General features: G+C 41.4%; 1 protein-coding gene across 1 annotated transcript in view; it reads left to right on the forward strand.

Annotated features, from left to right (window-relative positions):
* The window catches only part of LOC310635988 (E3 ubiquitin-protein ligase RNF213-like), an 88,607-nt gene that overhangs the window by 38,675 nt on the left and 36,676 nt on the right, over positions 1-13,256 (forward strand). The window contains exons 19-26 of the mRNA XM_083355413.1: positions 28-163; positions 3,004-3,195; positions 3,728-3,867; positions 4,130-4,284; positions 4,509-4,727; positions 5,885-6,066; positions 6,629-6,749; positions 7,305-7,331. Coding sequence (XP_083211539.1) covers positions 28-163; positions 3,004-3,195; positions 3,728-3,867; positions 4,130-4,284; positions 4,509-4,727; positions 5,885-6,066; positions 6,629-6,749; positions 7,305-7,331 — 1,172 coding nt within the window. The remainder of the gene's footprint in view (positions 1-27; positions 164-3,003; positions 3,196-3,727; positions 3,868-4,129; positions 4,285-4,508; positions 4,728-5,884; positions 6,067-6,628; positions 6,750-7,304; positions 7,332-13,256) is intronic.

A 13,256-nucleotide genomic window follows, 5' to 3' on the forward strand; every position in this document is an offset into this window, starting at 1 on the left:
TAGGCTGTCCTGTTGTTGTCTTTTCAGGCACCTTCCTGAAGATTACAAAGAGCCGTCTTACTTGCCTTTTGAAGAAACAGGAAGAGAATTCTTTCCATGTGAAGGAGTGGGTGCTCCGGGAGGCCTCCAACCTTACTGCCCTCCAGGAAGGAGGAACTTTCAGGTATAATGTATAGATCAGGTATTTGCTATGGGTGTTACGTTTACCTTATATGCAGCTCTATCGTTCATCTCTATTGAATTTTTTTCCTGTGTCATATTGCTCCTCTATGATTCATCTCTATTGTTCCTGTGATGCATTTCCTATCCTATTGTTGTATTCCCTCTCTCTGTCACAACATAGCTTATGCTCAGTGAGGCCTTGTATTGTATTTACTGACTCCACATGAAACATGGTGCCAGAAGCATCTGAATCTGCACTGTGTCCACATATTTGATGCATGCCAGTCTAGCACTTGCAGCCCTGACTTGGAAGCTGAGCATTTGAAGCAAGAAAGACAGCATCATGGCAGCTGCTAACAGCATACCCCTGCCTGAGGCAATGAGGGTGAGTGGAGATTGCAGCAGTAACTGGGCCAACTTCAGAGCAAAGTTTGAGGATTACTTCCTAGCCACAAGCTTAACTGACAAACCAGCAGCAGTGCAGGCGGCCATGCTGAGAAGACTTATGAGCAGAGAATGCCTCCATGTTTAAAAGCATAATTTAACCCTTACAGAGGAGCAAAAGAGTGATACTAAAGCCATTCTAGATGCCTTAGAAGTCTTTTTCGGATCCTCTAAAAATGTCATATGTGAGAGATATATATTTGGCCGCTGTAAGCAAGGAGAAGGTGACCAATAGGCAGTTTTGTCACACAGCTAAGAGAAAAAGCTGCAAGCTGTGATGGTGCTCTGAGAGACGAACTTATTTGTGATAAAATAGTTCTGGGTATCACTAGTGAAAGCACACGTTTCCGCCTTTTGAGAGAATGTGATTTAAGCTTACAAGCTGCAATTGAGATATGTCGTACGGCAGAGCTTAAAGATAAACATCTGAGAACCTTGGAGCAGGATAAATAGATTGGCAGTGTCAATGCAGCCTCCCAACAACAGCTAAGCATGAAGAACCACGAGCACAAGCATCAACACAAAATTCATCTACTACACAACTTGACTGGGAGCAACCCAGTATCATGCAAGTACTGTGACAGCGTGCATGTACAACAGAAAGAGCAGTATCCTGCATATGGGAAAACCTGCAGAGCATGTGGGAGGCCAAATCATTTTGCACAAGTGTGTCTCAGGTAAAATGGAAGCGAGGAAGCTGCACCCAACTGAGCAAATGTCAGATCCTTATGGTGCACAATGTGGTTTACACAAAAGAATGCATTGTTGCTTTAAAGGGAAAAAATTGTTCGTAAATTTCAGATTCAACAATATAATTCAGCCCTGCCAGCTGGACTCGGGTGCAACATATGACGTTAAAGGACAAAATGAAACTGGCACCTGAGATACCTCTTCAGCCTAGTAGCACCAAACTGAAGTTATATTCAGGAGAAGTAATGGAATTATTGGGACTTTTCCAAACAGAATTCAGCATACGTGTGGGTATCCACAAAGTTGAATATGAGATTGTGGAAGCCGATCAGAAACCACTAATGTCTGGATCAACATGTGAGCATCTGGGTTTGATGCAGTTCACCATGCCGGCTGAGTTACATAATGTCGAAATTCACCCCTCAAAATCCTTGGCGAGGCCACGGAGAAAACAGCAAATCTTCCAAGTCTACAATAAGGTTTTTGAGGGCCCCATAGTATCTGTTCCAGGAGAGGTACACTTTGAACTTGATCCTGCCATTTCACCAGTACAGTGTGATATGCCAATAGCCATTAAGCTGCTGGTCAAAATGCAACTGGACAAGTATGAAGCTGAAGTATGAAGCAAATATTACTTCAGTATCTGAGCCCTTTGTGATATAAGATGTCCTAGAAAGGTTACAGCTTGAGAGACAAGTATTCAAGGCAAGATATGACAAATCAGCCAGAGATTTGCCAGAATTGCATATTGGGGAACGAGTCTGTAAGAAAATGCTGCCTGGAGATCGAACAAGTCGCTGGAAAATGGGTATCTGTTTACAATGGGTGGCACCAAGCTCCTATCTAGTGGACACTGGTGGAACTCTACCATCGCAATTGTATGGATCTGTGTGTGGCTGAGCAGCCTGACTTGCAGCCTGACTTCATATCCAGTGGACAGACATGAGTCACCTGGGCCACACTGACCCACTGGCAATAGGGAATGCACAGTACTGATGCCACAGACCAGTGCTAATAACAGTCCTGAGTGATCCGGTATACCTGACAGTCAAATGTGGAACGTCCCAATAAGTGGTAAGAAGAGCCCAACAACCTCAGCGAGGTTGGAGAAACTGTTAGTACAAAAATGGCCAGACGTTCACAACCACCCAACAGACTCAACCTATAGAAAGTGTTCTTACTGGTTCTCATCCAAAATTTCATAATGTTGTTTGGTTAACATGAAAAGGGAAAGATGTTATGGGTGTTATGTTTATCTTATATGCAGCTCTATCATTCATCTCTATTGTATTTGTTTCCTGTGTCATATTGCTACTCTGATTCATCTCGTTTGTTCCTGTGATTCCTGTTGTTATATTCCCTCTCTCTGTAACAGCATGGCTTCTGCACAGTGATGCCTTGCATTGTAGTTACTGACTCCACATGAAACAGCAACCCTACTGCCTTCCAGGAAGGAGGAATGTTTAGGTATAATGTATAGATTAGGTATTACATTCAAGTACTAATCAAAGTACTCTCTGGAGCCACCTGGTGTTTTTTTTTTAACTGGTTGCTCAGGTTGAAAAATTGCCTTGAATATGCATCTGGGGTTTTAAAATTTTCTCTTAAGATATCTTTAATACACCAGGAAGTTAAACAAATCAGCTGAGACAAAAAAAAGACATTTGGTTTCGTTAGAATGTGCTTTTCCTCTCTTGATTTATATAGACGCACGCTGTGGAAACGGATCCAGAGTATGGTGACCCCATTTCTGGCCTACATGATATCTATTTTGGACAGAGATTATAATCTGGATTTGCTGGTCGAACCAACAACAAAAAATTGTGTGAAAGCCTTGTGGTTATTCATCTTCAATGAACTAAAACTTCTAGACATCCCTTATGTCATGGGTCAGAGCAGGTAAGGTATGGGAAGAAGATGGGGACAAGGTTAAGAAACAGATTTGTTGATCACAGAGAGAAGTAAATGGAATTTGAAGTAAATATGAAGGAATAATGTGGTATATACCTATATCAGTGATGTGCAATTGTGGTTTAGCTTTTCATTTTTCAGTGAGCATGGCTTATTAAATTGGCTCAATGGTTAGCACCTCTGTTGGACATAGCTAAAAGGCAGGAAAAAAATATCTCCAATTGCCAACATTTTGATAAAAGAGCAAGGTAGAGTAAAGAGAGTGTTTCAGTAGAACAAATTGAAACAGATTTATTTTATGTGATGGTATTTCTGTTATTCCATATATAAAAAATGGTGTGTATTAAATACATCCACCATATAATCATCAATCCATTCAGTGTCTGTCTGATCACATTTTAATTTGTACTTAAATTAAAATATATCTCATTATACCTTGCTTGATTATTTTTTACATTAATGCATTCAAAATATATTGAAATAGCATCTGTTCATTTTAAGCTTACTTTATCTTCTTTAGCTCTCAAACAAAACCAATTCAGGTGCAGAATTACATGGAAGTGTCTACAGGGGCTGGCAATAAGATGCCTTTCAGCTGGAAGATAAAGGATTATTTGGAAGATCTTCGGATTCATGCACAACATATTACTAATAATGAAGGTGAGAATGCCAAGGGGAAGTTAAAAAGAGGTCCCTTTGTTTGAAAAACGTGGGAAAATTTGGCTCAAATTAGCACCTATAATTTGTAAACCGATCAATAGGCAGAATAAAAATTTGATAAAGTAAAAAACAAAATCAAGAAAATTACAAAATCAAGAAAATTGTATTTTTATACTAAATTTATTTTATGCTTTAAAGAGGACTGGTTGACTTTATTTCTGGAGGAGATGCAAAACAATTTAAATCCCATTTTGTTTTCCAGCCCATGCAGAGAAGTTTCTAGACATCTTTGAGCAGACACCACTGGGGCAACACATTGCTTGGTACACGGAGGAAGAGAAGGCCATCTTTTTTCATTGTTATGTCAGAGACTTTATTCTCCTGACAATGGGTGTGACTTCAGAGAGGGAACTAAATGTGCGTATTTCAATCCTAGATGGCTAGATATTGGAGTCAAAAGCTTGCTTCATGATGCCCAACAGCTGCGTGCTGTAATAGGTGCTAGTTAGTGAGTAGACTTGGCATTTAATTACCACGCAGATAAATGTGTCCCATGTATTGGAAAGACTATTGAAATCCTTATGATTCATCAGGTGATTGTGAGGAGAATCACCTTCAAATATGCTGCTGTATATTTTCAGATGTTGCAAGTGGCCCTCTTGTCATGCGTGGAAGAAATGAAGGCCACCTCTTCTGGTGCTGGAACAACAGTGCCCTCCCTTCCTTGGGTCCACCTTGGTTATCACCAGTTTAGGAGTCGTCTGCAGAACTTTTCCCGGATTCTTGCTGTGTACCCTGAAGTGCTTCATACCCTTGAACAAACAGAAAAGAACAGAAGCTCCACATTGCACAGCCAAATGGTGGGTGGGCTGTAACATTTAATCTTAATAGGAAAACATGACACCTGCGGTGAGGTGGGAGAAGTGGTATTCTCTCTGTGTTCTTAATCAGGAGAAATGAATCTGTCTGCAAAAAAGAAGCTCCAGGCAGGTTTTCAAAAATGCTTTTATGGGCTATACTCCTAATGATTGTATTTGCTTTGTAATGGGAATGAATACACGGGAGAATCTCCTAAGCGGGGTCAAATAAGAGAATTGCTTTTATTGGTGTTCATATATAATAATTACATTCCCATAAATAAAATTGATATTTAAATAAGATATAGGTAACTGATCTCAATATATTGTGATAAAATTACAACAAAAGCTTTTCATTAAACAAAGCAGGCTGAAAACAAGAAGTGTAAAGTTGAAATGAAAAGAAAAATGGGGATTTTAAGTCAGTAGAAATGTAAGTCAAAATCAAAAAGTGAAAGAGAAATCAAGGGGATGTAAAATGGGCCAATAAACTGATTGATGGGATAGATGGGAAGAAAGCCACCTAAAATCACTAATGATATATTACAGAAGGGAACTACAGGTAGTTCTCATTTAGTGACATATTGGGACTGTCAGTTTAGTTATTAAGCAAAGTGCTAATAAAACTCATTAAATCGTGACTGGTTTTTAAGAAGAGACTGGACAGCCATTTGTCTGAAATGGTATAAGGTTTCCTGCCTGAGCAGGGGGTTGGACTAGATGACCTCCAAGGTCCCTTCCAACTTTATTTATTATTATTATTATGATCTTAACTCCAGCTTTCCTTTGCTTTACAGACCTGCAAAGATTGTAAATGGCAAGGATTGATCATAAAATTACTTTTTTGTAACTGTCATAACTGAACGGTTGCTAAACAAGACAGTTACTAAATGAGAACTCCTTGTATTTATTTAGGGAACTATTTATGTATTTGATTTTTATACCACCATACTTGTCAGATTATTTAGCAAAGTATTTAGCAAAGTACAAAACCATAAACACAATGAGGCAGTGAGAGCATCAAAATCCAAGTTGGTCTACTTTACCAAAGGATGCTTAGATTCGATCCTCTTAATGTAATTCTCGGTCCTAACGGTAGGACAAAGTGTGTGTTCTTACACGTGTGTGGTAAGAGGCTTCTTTATGCCTGTTTGCCATAGGTGCTAGATGTGTTTGCTGCGCTGGCCTGTACTGAAATGTTATCCTCGGCAGTCCTGACATGGAAAACCCGTGCATGGCTCCAGCAGGTGAAGGACCTTCAAATGCCCATTGAACTTGTATGTGCAGCAAACTGCAGCCAAGGCAGTGGAAGCCAATGCAGCCAAATGCTCCAAGAGGTCAAGTAAGTAAAATTTCAGGGTGGTAGAAAATGTTGTTTTGGGTCTACTTTTAGTGGTGGTAAGATCATTTCACGGTTGGTTTTTTCTATGGTTGATAAGTTGCTGACTTTTTTCCGGCCAACTTTATAAGTTGACTTCCTATGATAATAGCATGCTTTCTAAACATCTTTAGTTCCTGTTGTCTCAATCCTAACATAGGTTGGATCTGAACCTGTAAGGTGGCAAGCATGGAATGTTTTTTTGACGCTAGATTGGTTGAAGAGGACTAATGTGTACTTCAGGCTCTTTTGGCAAGAGCAGATGCATTTGTTCCTCTGCCCTGCTGCACTTGATCACATCTTAAGCCCAGTTTTCAAGATGGCCTGGGTCAATTGTTAATTCCCAAAATAACCCTTTGTTTCTACTTGCAGTCGGGGTTGCAAGTGAATTGATAGATTTATTTGCTTCCATAAAAGGCAGTACTGATCTCTTTATTATATAGTTAGAGTCCATTTGTTTTTCAGTTTAGCTTTTTGATAGTATGCTTTTTTTCTTTTTAATAAATTAGGCTTTTTTTCCCAATAGGAGCCAGTGGAATAGGGTTTTCTCAGTGTCCCTCTTTGTGGAGCACGTGCTGCTTGGAGCAGAAACTCTGATTCCAGAACTGAAGGAGCTGGTGAAGAAGTATATCATGAAACTTAACAACGTAAGAATGATAGCTTCACCCGATTGGAAATATTACTTTAAGCATTCATTTATTTAGTTGGTTGTCAACAATATAAGCACCCCTTATTAATTAAAAAAATCATTTTTTCTAACCAGTCATGCATTTGTGACCAAATTTCCTATGCCTGGCAACCAAAGCTGTGAAACTGATTTGGTCAGATTCAGGCAGCAGAGTCATCTGACAGAAGGGTTCCAATCAACTTAATTAAGACCCGGGCTTGTTAATTTGTGATTAGCACTTTCTGGCGAAGGCTTTGGAGAGAAACAACTTCTGCTCTGCATGGAGGGAAAAGAAAAGGCAAATGAGTAAAATAACGGATCAGCCACAAGAGAACTAGACGGCAGCAACCAGTGATCTTTACGGTGTCTTTTCCATTTCTCTCTGTCTTATGTTCTCTTAGTGATCGTTTTGTTTCCAATTTAAGGGCTGAACTGTGGTTGCTAAATGAGGAAAGAGTGTACAGTCTTCTCTATTTAAACATTTAGGTTAATTACTATATGCCAACCTCAGAAGCTCTACTTTGTTCAATTCTAGGGAATAGAAGTGCCCCCCCTTTTTTTGGTAAGCTGTTGCTTCCTCTTCTTCCTCCTTTCAATCTTCACTTGCTGAGTTTTGCTTCCATAAAGTTGTATGTATTTCCAGATGGAATGACTTCATTGTGTATTTCATTTCACTCTGTTATATAGTAGTTACTGTATTTTCTGGCGTATAAGACGACTTTTTAAGCCATGAAAATCACCTCAAAAGTTGGGGGGTCGTCTTATACGCCGAGTCATCTTATACGCCGGAAAAATACCTCTCGGATCTTTTCTCTTTTCTGCTGGGCGGCGGGATCGCTGGGTGAATGGAGGTAGGCATGGCGACCCGTGGTAAAGTGGCTGACGGCGAACGGCGAACGGGTTATGGAGGGCAAACTCTCGTCAGCTTCTGGGGCGGCTATTGCAGCTGCCGCCGTTGCTCTCTCTAGGACTGGCCATGCTAGCGCCTCCAATGCTGGCTGTCAGGTCCCCGATGAGAGGAGCGGGACTAGCCCGCGCCCGTCTTCTCGGGCAGCCGCTGCCGTGGGTGACTTCGTCGTCCTTCCCCAGCGACAGGAAGTTTTCTTGAGTCCCTTGCCGCCGCCACGGACGCCGCCTTTTCGCAGAAACATGACTCCCGCTCGGCTGGAGCCCTGGGCTGCATGGAGGCAGGCGATGGGGACCCGTGGTTAAGCGGCCGACGGTGAACGGGTGATGGAAGGCAAACTCTCGTTAGCTCCTGGGGTGGCTACTGCAGCTGCCGCCGTTGCTCTCTCTAGGACTGGCCATGCTAGCGCCTCCAATGCTGGCTGTCAGGTCCCCGATGAGAGGAGCGGGACTAGCCCGCGCCCGTCTTCTCGGGCAGCCGCTGCCGTGGGTGACTTCGTCGTCCTTCCCCAGCGACAGGAAGTTTTCTTGAGTCCCTTGCCGCCGCCACGGCCGCCGCCTTTTCGCAGAAACATGACTCCCGCTCGGCTGGAGCCCTGGGCTGAATGGAGGCAGGCGATGGCGACCCGTGGTTAAGCGGCCGACGGTGAACGGGTGATGGAAGGCAAACTCTCGTTAGCTCCTGGGGTGGCTACTGCAGCCGCCGCCGTTGCTCTCTCTAGGACTGGCCATGCTGGCGCATCCAATGCTTGGCTGTCAGGTCCCCGACGAGAGGACGGGCAGGCGGTCCCCAGAGGCGCCTCACTCGACCGTAGGAAGGGAGAGCCTTTGCTCCCGCCGAGGCACCGCCTGACTTGCGCCGACCAGAAGAATTGCTTGCCTGGTCACGGAGTGTGGAACTGAGAGCAGCAGCATAGCAGGCGAGAGAGCTCAGAGAAAAGAAGGCGAGGCGCCCCTTTGGCGGGAAAGGAGCAAAGCTGGGCCAATCACAGAGCAGGCGGAGCAGGGAAACGGAGGGAAACAGGGAGCAGGGAGGAAAGGGAGCTTGATTTAAAAGGCGAGGCAGGTGTGACGTGGGCGTGGAGACGTTCCGTTAGAAATACCATAACGGAGGAGGCTCCAGACGCTTTCCCGGATCGGAACGTGCAAACTGAGGGTGCCACTACAGTCCTCGTGTTTCCCAGGGTTGCCTGTCATGCCAGACATTCCCTATAGCCCGATTCTTTAGCTCCCCACGTTCCTTAATTCGAGCAAATTTTGTCAGTGCTCCATGGAGAAACAATATGCAAATGCCGTTTATTTAACCGCGCAAAATTCAGGGGAAACCTTGGTATTTGGGAATGAAAAGGCTTAAGACTTTTCATTTCTGTTTTATGCATGGGCTGGGTGGGTCACGAAGTTCACCTCTTTTATTTTAGCAACATCGTGGCACTTATAAAAAAAGGGTACTAAAAGAGTTGTTAATATGCAGATTGTGTGCCAGGAAGTGAAATATTGAGTTATTTCTTTCGCTTCTGTGTACTGTAAATATGCATAGAATCTGCATCTCCTCCTACTGGGGTGAATTCTCAATGAAGCACATTAGAGCTACCGGTACTTTATAAAACTGGGATTCTTTACCTTTGCTATAAGGCAGGGTTCCTCAAAGTCTTCAGCTTATTGACTCCCAAACACTCCTGTGACACATTGCATACTACCGCTCAGATCGTCTTGGAGACAGGGAGGGCTGGGCAGGCAGGGAGGGAGAGCTGACCCACCCAATCCAAGCAGATTTTGTATGCAGGAAATACATTGCTTGTTGTGATTGGCTGGTTGTTTTATACTGGGAATGGTGATTCTGAGGGAAGGTAGTCTGTCTGGTGAGCAGATACATGTGGTGGTGAATACAGTACAGCACAGCACCAGTATCTGTACTTGTTCATACAACTGGCTAACAGTCAAGGCCCCATCATGGCTCCACCAGTAAGAAGAAAGAAATATGAAGCCAGTTTCAAACTTAAAGTTGTAAAGTTTGCCGCAGAACATAATAACTGTGCTGCTGCAAGTCAATATGGAGTAACAGAAAAGATGGTTCGGGACTGGAAAGCAAATGAAAAAGCATTAAAGAGTATGCCAAGGGGTAAGTGTGCATTAAGAAGAGGCACTCCACATTGGCCAGAACTTGAAAAACATGTAATAGACATGGTGAATGAGCATCGCCAAAGTGGTTATATAGTGACAAGAAATAAAATATGTTTGTTTGCACTTCAGTGGGCCAAATCTAACCCAGATCACAGCAAAAGATTTAAGGCCACTGTATCCTGGTGTACTAGATTCTTGGAAAGGCATAATCTGGTACTGAGGCAAAAGACAAAAATTTCACAAAAATTACCTGCAGATCTTGATGCCAAAGTAATTAGTTTCCATCGATACGTAATACAACAGCGCAATAAACATGGCTATGCGTTAAGTAGTTTCGGAAATATGGATGAAACCCCAATGAGTTTTGATATGGTTGGAAATAAAACTGTCCATCCAAAAGGTGAAAAAACAATTTTAATTAAAACAACAGGACATGAGAAGTCCAATTTTACAGTGGTACTAGCATGCACAGCTGATGGCGCCAGACTGAAACCAATGATTATTTTTAAAAGAAAAACAATGCCGAAACTCAAGTTCCCTGTTGGTTGTTTTGTACATGTGAATGAAAAAGGCTGGATGGATGAAGAAGGGGTAAAGCTATGGCTTGATAATGTATGGAGCAGGCGACCAGGTGGACTTATTCAAAAACGTAGTCTACTGGTGTGGGATATGTTCAGGGCTCATTTAACTCCCAGCACCAAGCAAAGGCTGGCAAGAATGAACACAGATGCGGCAGTTATTCCTGCAGGATTGACATCGTTGGTACAGCCACTGGATGTGTGCCTAAATAAGCCATTTAAAGATCGCATTCGAGAACAGTGGAATGAGTGGATGGTTAGCGGCGAAAAGTCATTCACAAAAGGAGGAAACGTGTGCTCCACAGTTGGATGTTTTGTGCAAGTTTGTCATAAAAGCGTGGAATGGTATTGATGCAGAAACAGTAATCAAGTCTTTCAAGAAGTGTGGCATATCAAATTCATTAGATGGTATGGAGGACAACTACTTGTGGCAAGATGAAGAGGAAGCCGAAGCTGAGACCACACCATCTGATACGGAATTAGATCCATACGATGACTGCTTTACAAGTGTATCACAAGATGTCATTGATGTACTAATGAAATCAGATGATGAACAGGAGGATTTTGAAGGCTTTTAAAGGGAAACAGTCACGCCAGCAAATCCTGTAAAAATAGCTTGGAGTTACGATGGGCGTTGCTGACTCGCCAGGGACTTGCCCGGCACTTGCTCTCTCTCTCTATTGTTTGTTATCTTCCTCCTATCATCATCAATTACAGTTTGGTTGACAGCTTAGAAAACAAACAGCATGGCAGCTCCCATGGGTTTATTGTCTTATCCTTCCTTTCAGCTTTAGAGTGAATTAGGAAAAGTTTAATCCACTTGAACTGTTTTATGTTTACATGTTTGATGACAAACAGCCTTATGTTTATAAGTGACAGTTTTCCTACTAAGCACCTGCATGTCATAAGCATTTGATAAAATTACCATATTAAAATCAAATCTGATGTTTTTTAATTTTTATTTGGTGTGCGTTGGAAGAGGGGTAGTCTTATACGGTGAGTATAGCCCAAACCCTATAATTTAACAGGAAAAGTAGGGGGTCGTCTTATACGCCCGAAAATACGGTATTTCTTACTTGTACTTGAAGAGTTAAATATATTCTGATCAGGGGATCCATGGTCTATACTAAGGAATGTGCCATTTGTTTTGGAGGAAAAAATAATTGGAGTTTTGGGATCAGTTCATTCAGTGGAATTTTGAGAGCTACATTATGGGCAGTATTATATGTTATGACTTTGGCCCATCATAAAATACCCATTTATTAGGTGGCAAACTGATGAGGCTGTTCCTCACCACACCTGCTTAAATTCCCAGGATATTCTCTGCCACCTCTCCTTCTCCAAACAAGAATTGGATTGTTACCGTCCAATATCTTGTTTTCTCAGAATACCTTTGAAGTCTCCTTGGGTCACAAAAAACATCCTTAGAAATAAAAACTAGTATTGAAGCTGATGCTTTACAGCGTGCGTTAGCTTTCCATTAACTTAAAATTAAAACAATATTTTATTATTTGTATTAAGAATATTTACATTTTATTTATTTATTTAATTTATATTTAAATTTTTATACCGCCCTTCTCCCGAAGGACTCAGGGCGGTGAACAGGGCATATAATAAAAATACAAAACTACAAAAGTTAAAATAGAATTAAATTAATGCCCAAGATAAAACAATAAAATATACAAATATTTAAAACCCAGATTAACTCCCCATCAGGCCAGGCCAGCTTGTTCAAATAGGTGGGTCTTTAACCCGCGCCGGAAGGAGCGGAGATCCGGTGCCATCCGGAGCTCCACCGGCAGTTGATTCCACAAAGCCGGGGCGCCCACAGAGAAGGCCCTCCCCCTGGGGGCCACCAGCCGGCATTCTCTGACCGGAGGCACCCTGAGGAGGCCCTCTCTGTGGGAACGCACAGGGCGCAAAAGAGAAATGTAAAGTAAAAAAGAGGGAAAAGAAAAAGTACAAAGAGCTAAACAGAAAGAAAATGTAAAGAAATAATCAGAAAAAAAGTGACTTCCGGTCTTTTTTCCAACATTATTCCTCCTCCCTCTTTGATATCCCTTCGATCCTCTTTTAATCTTTTTTCAGTCATCATACCCATAAATCACTACTTTGCTCTTTTCTATTTTCAGCAAAAAGTCCACAAAAGTTTTCCACTCTTTTATAAAAATAATTGTTTTAACTAAATGGGTCAGTTTCTGACAATTCTGCCATCTTCTCAATCTATTCCAATCTATTGTGGGTATTTTGGTGTTCCTCCATTATAGGTGATATAGTAATCTTGCTGCAGTTTCCATATATATGGGTCTTTTTTAATTATCTCATCAGTAAATCCCAGTAAAAAGAGATCTGGTTTTTTTTAGTATTAATCTTTAAAATTCTTTCTATTATTGCATGTATTTGTATCCAAAATTTTCTAGCTTTTTCACAAGTTCAGAAGGCATAGTAAAATTTCCCTTCATGTTTTTCACATCCCCATTATTGATTTGAAGTGCCTTCGTACTCCTTTGATAATTTCTCTGGTGTCATATACCAATGATACATCATTTTATAAAAATTCTCTCTTAATTTTTAACACAATATCAGTTTCATCTTACTCATCACATTCTCTCCCATTTGTCCATATATAGTCAATTGTTGTCTTGACTTTTATCTTGAATTCTCCATGTTCTATATTAATAGATCTTGATATTTAACCATTTTTCTTTGCCTCTTGTTTCGTTTCTTTAAAATGTTTCCTGTGCTGAGACCAATAAAGATATTTTCAGGCACAACCTGGTCTAGTATTTATTCCGTATTTTCACATAATGATTTTTAAAATCTACATTTACTTTAACTTAAAGTAAAAGTTTTAACATAAAAAACCATGCCAATCAAACCTC

The sequence above is a fragment of the Vipera ursinii genome (genome assembly GCF_947247035.1).
Source record: "Vipera ursinii genome assembly, chromosome: 2".
In the NCBI taxonomy this organism is placed as follows: Eukaryota; Metazoa; Chordata; class Lepidosauria; order Squamata; family Viperidae; genus Vipera; species Vipera ursinii.